The sequence below is a fragment of the Sinocyclocheilus rhinocerous genome, unplaced genomic scaffold (assembly GCF_001515625.1).
Source record: "Sinocyclocheilus rhinocerous isolate Xijiao unplaced genomic scaffold, SAMN03320098_v1.1 scaffold206, whole genome shotgun sequence".
Taxonomy (NCBI): domain Eukaryota; kingdom Metazoa; phylum Chordata; class Actinopteri; order Cypriniformes; family Cyprinidae; genus Sinocyclocheilus; species Sinocyclocheilus rhinocerous.
Window position 1 is genome coordinate 692,700 of NW_015647488.1, and position 5,021 is coordinate 697,720.

General features: G+C 42.1%; 1 protein-coding gene across 2 annotated transcripts in view; it reads left to right on the top strand.

Annotated features, from left to right (window-relative positions):
* Positions 1-5,021, top strand: part of LOC107709277 (KH domain-containing, RNA-binding, signal transduction-associated protein 1-like) — a 9,057-nt gene continuing 4,036 nt past the window's right edge. The window contains exons 1-4 of one of the 2 annotated variants that reach the window (XM_016513735.1): positions 1-301; positions 2,294-2,415; positions 3,927-4,043; positions 4,274-4,420. In XM_016513735.1, the coding sequence (XP_016369221.1) occupies positions 208-301; positions 2,294-2,415; positions 3,927-4,043; positions 4,274-4,420 (480 nt within the window). In that variant the 5' untranslated portion in view covers positions 1-207. Of the gene's footprint in view, positions 302-499; positions 770-2,293; positions 2,416-3,926; positions 4,044-4,273; positions 4,421-5,021 lie in introns of those variants that run through there. The other variant, XM_016513734.1, reaches the window with a different exon arrangement.

Consider the following 5,021-nt stretch of genomic DNA (forward strand, 5'->3'; position numbering starts at 1 on the left):
TCATTTGCGCTCGTCTCAAGCTTTTGTTCATCTGTTTCCAACCGCACGCCGGAGTGCAGGAGCCATTGAGACTCGACACAGCGCGGCGTTCAGCAGCAGCCACTCGTGTGTCCGTGCCTCCTATTACCTCTTGCAGGAAGTGGATACTGAAACAGTTTCGCCGTCGGACGTTTGGTGTTTAAATCCTCTTTATCTCACAAACTCAACATGGAGAATGAGAACAAATACCTTCCGCAGCTGCTGGCGGAACGCGACAGCCTGGACGCGTCGTTCACGCACGCCACGAAACTTATAACAGCAGGTAAAAGCCGTTGTTTTGTGAAAGTGAAGGCGAAGAGGCGTGGAAATCTAACTGGGAACTTTTTGCGATGTAGAGTCGTAGTTTTATTTAAAGAAGCGGTGGCAATCGACTAGTCGTTTGCGGGACGCGGGGAGACCGTTACAAAGTCTCGCTTCAGCGCGCGCGGGGGGGGGGGCGTGTACTCGGCTCTTTGTTCATCTGTTTCCAACCGCACGCCGGAGTGCAGGAGCCATTGAGACTCGACACAGCGCGGCGTTCAGCAGCAGCCACTCGTGTGTCCGTGCCTCCTATTACCTCTTGCAGGAAGTGGATACTGAAACAGTTTCGCCGTCGGACGTTTGGTGTTTAAATCCTCTTTATCTCACAAACTCAACATGGAGAATGAGAACAAATACCTTCCGCAGCTGCTGGCGGAACGCGACAGCCTGGACGCGTCGTTCACGCACGCCACGAAACTTATAACAGCAGGTAAAAGCCGTTGTTTTGTGAAAGTGAAGGCGAAGAGGCGTGGAAATCTAACTGGGAACTTTTTGCGATGTAGAGTCGTAGTTTTATTTAAAGAAGCGGTGGCAATCGACTAGTCGTTTGCGGGACGCGGGGAGACCGTTACAAAGTCTCGCTTCAGCGCGCGCGGGGGGGGGGTCGTGTACTCGGCTCGAGCCAGGCACGTGCTACCGAAGCCATTTTCCATGCTTTTTCGGAGGGACAAACGCCACTTTTACCGGATGATATCGTTTCTTTGTACTCTTCTCCGTTGTGTGCGCTCGAAACCCATAGTGCTGTGGAGTTTTACCCCCATCATCCCCCTGGCAGCAGTCCCGTTTCCGCTCCAGCACGGTATTTGAGCCGCGTGCTGGATTGAGTTTACCCGCCGCGTGTATATGGAAGTGGAAACTTTCGAACCAGATTACGTGTTTTATACAACTTTACGATAGCTAATTAGTATTTTACTTTTATTAAAGAGAGATGCGTTTTCAGTAAGGTATATAAAATAACTGAATCGTATTAGAATTGCGAATGAATTATTTTTTTAAATGAAGATTTATCTCCCATTTTTTGTAAGGAGGGCTCTGTATCTCAGGGGGTCAACGTGGCGTTTCTTTGTACGCGTCGAATCCCAGCCGACATGCACTTATCGTGTTTGTCTAGACTGAAAGATCTGGAAAGCTGCAGATGAAATCGTTCAAGTCTGATCAAATGAAATTGAAGACGGGTGAATGTCTTTAAGTTTGAGATTTGTCGTAGTAATAAAGACCATCCGGACCATATGTGGCTTTAGTCTGGGAAGCGTTACATCAGGAGATGAAATTGTTTTTTTGGTGTAGGAAATGTCTTTTCCTGGCCTCGTTTCACCACATGTCTTATATCATCATCCTAGTGTGATTTTAACTGTATCTTGTGGCTTGTATTAGCAGATCAGTTCCTTAAGTTACCTTTGCAGAGGCATGTAAGTGTTCGTTGTTTAGCATCAGACTTGCAGTGAAAAGCCCTTTAAAAAGCCTAGTCTATTGATTGATGGCGTTTTCTGCCAGTGTCTTTGAGGCAAGCACTTTTCTTTGCAACCTGAAGCAAACACTTAAATCTCAGATGTACATTTGCCATTGATGTAAAGCAACCTGGAGATGGCTGGAAAAATATCCCAGGCCTGTAAACATTAACTTCTAATCGGGCTTGTCATGTTAAATGAGGGAAATGTAACCATGTTAATGTGTCTCCTGACTAGTGATGCCCATTTTAAAGGTTTAAACCATGTTTCTTAAAACTGATTTTAATTCTGCAATACATTTCTGACCCTGTTGTCTGATGTAGAAGTCAAAACGTGTGTGCAAATGTTTCTGGCGATTGAGATTTGAAATGCATGTAATGGCTAGTCAAGCAATGATATTTAATGAAATGATATATAATAAAGTATTTTCAAATATATTAAGTAGCTCTAGTTTTTGCATTTAAATGTTCAAACCTGATGCAAAAACTATTTCTTGTGCCTTTTAGAAATCGTGAGGGTTGAGAAAGGAGAGACTGAGAAAGATACAGAAAGCTACCTGGACCTCTTTACCCAGAAAAACATCAAACTGAAGGAAAGGGTTCTCATACCAGTCAAACAGTACCCCAAGGTGAGTGTCACTGTGGTATTCAGGAACAAGTATGCTGTGCTGGTTTACTCGATTACATGTGCGCTGCTTCAGATCTGGTGTTGAATGAATGTGTAATACCTCAGTGGATGCAAAGGTCACCTGAGGGTTCTTGGGAGGTGCAAAAATTAAGGAAAGTAGAACTTATTTTAGGGCAAGAATTGCATTAGTACTGGAAAGAACTATTAAAGAGCGAAATAGTAGGTCTGAACTCGCCAGGGGCATATTTGGTATCACTTTATTTCGATAGTCCACTTTAGACATTCTATTAACAGTAAGTAACTTTGCAACTACATGTCAACTAGCAGTTAGTAGAGTATTAGTAGACTGTCTGCTTAATATCTTCTAACACTTTCTTTGTCAACTTATTCTACTAACCCAAACCTACCCTTAACAGTCTACTCTGAGAGTTAGTAGACATGTAGATGCAAATTAATGAGAATTAGTTGACATGTAGTTACAAAGTTACTTATAGTTAGTAGAATGTCTAAAGTGGACTATCGAAATAAAGTGTAACCGCATATTTTAACAATTTTGCAAACCTTTGATTGTTGAAACCTGTGAAAGGCCTGTAATCTGTCATGAAGAGGCTTAAGATATTTTCCAAATGCATGTTTCTTTGTGCGCGTCCCGTGATCGCTTACCTGCCAGAGGCGGATCAGACCATTTGATTGAGTCCTCTGCTGGTTTGTGAGCGTAGCAGTGTTTTTCTTTGACCTTGCATGTTTATTCTCTAAAGTTTGCTTGCCAGATCAGTTGAGACTAGCTGAATTTATCATTTCATTTTGCTTCACCTCTGCCCAGAATTCAATCTTGCGCTTTTTTTTTCTTTTTAAGTATTACTTGAATGTCAGATTGGTATGCACGTTCTGCATGACTTATTATGCTGCTCAAGTCCAGTTGAAAGTGCTGTTTCTCTTTAGAACAGCTTGTTATATCAAGCTTTTGCTTGGATTTGATTGAAAATGGGTTGTCCTGAGGATGTGCATCTTCAGAGTTGTCTTTGTGTGGTCACTGTATGTCTTAGAGGCAACAAATTGTTAGATCTTTGCTTATGACTTGATTCACACCTGTCAGCTGCACTAAAATGTATTCCACAGCAGACTCCTAGGTTCTTCCTGACGTGGGTTACTTTGATTTTAAATGTTGGACTTTACCTCTTTGCTTTATTTTTTTTGAGTGGCACTTCTCTTTGGTTTTGTTAAGAAACAGTTGTTTTGTTATCTCCTGAGTCTGGTTTTCCTCCAATTTTGGCAGAGTGTCCTCATCTGTGCGTTCCCAGACCGCATAATGTTACCCTTGCTTTGGTGTTGAGCGGTGCACAACTCTGGCCTTTGATCTCGTTGCATTCCACTTAATCTCATCCTTTTCTGGAAGATCAAAACTATTTTGTTTTTAGTCCTTGAAAACAAGTTCAGTCAGGCTAAGTGAGGTGCTGTAGATTTCTTCAAACACTGTGGGTTTAATATTTAATTTTATGTTGCTTTGTGCAGTTTAACTTTGTTGGGAAGATCCTCGGACCACAGGGGAACACAATCAAGAGACTGCAGGAGGAGACTGGCGCTAAGATCTCTGTGCTGGGGAAAGGATCCATGAGGGACAAAACCAAGGTAACGTGTTGAGTTTTTTTTGTTTTTGTTTGAATGATTGTTGCAAGAATAACTTTTACCAGGGGCACCTCACTTTTGTTGCTGGATTTTTAAGGTAGCTCTAAAACAAGGAATAAAAAGGATGGTTCTAGGCTATTTGATATTGATTTGATTTGTCTTGCTGTGAGAATTAAGGTTTAATTACAAACTAAGGGTAAACTATATCTCATGAGCTACTTTGTGTTTTTCAGGAGGACGGCTTGAGGAAAAGTGGAGAACCAAAGTATGCACACTTGTCCATGGAGCTTCATGTGTTTATTGAGGTGTTTGCTCCTGTTCCTGAAGCATATGTGCGCATGGCTCATGCCATGGAGGAGATCAAAAAGTTCTTGTTCCCTGTAAGTACTCAGAAATCTGCTCCGGATTCAAGAAAGTCAGCCCAGAGATCTTTGCAGTCAAATGCTGATATTGTGTTTTGTCTAAGCTTTCTGTTTATAGTGCTGTGATTTATGAATTCCAAATGGGCCATTGTTTAAGTCCAAACTGCCTGCGTTGTTGGATTGTAACTCTACTTGCTTTGCCTGTGGCAACAGATTAATATTTAATCTGATAAATCGGTTGTTTTCAAGCTCACTCTTGTCTAAACTGAGTGACTGAAAGGTTTCACTAAACCGTGTGTTTTCCTGTAAATTACTTTGACCTTTGTGCACTGTGCGAATGGCCTCATATATGAGCTAGTTTCTCATGCTGTAGTTACGTTGTCCAACTCTTTAAGCATCTTATGTTCTTGTGGAGAGTGTCATGTTAGTGAAGAACGCATGTCACACCTCTGTTCATCAATTTGCACTGGCTACCAGTAGCTGCTCGCATTAAATTCAAGGCATTAATGTTTGCCTACATAACCACCACTGGCTCTGCACCCATTTACCTAAATTCATTACTTCAGAGTTATGTGCCCTCTAGAAGCTTGCGTTCTGCAAGTGAACGGCGTATTATTAT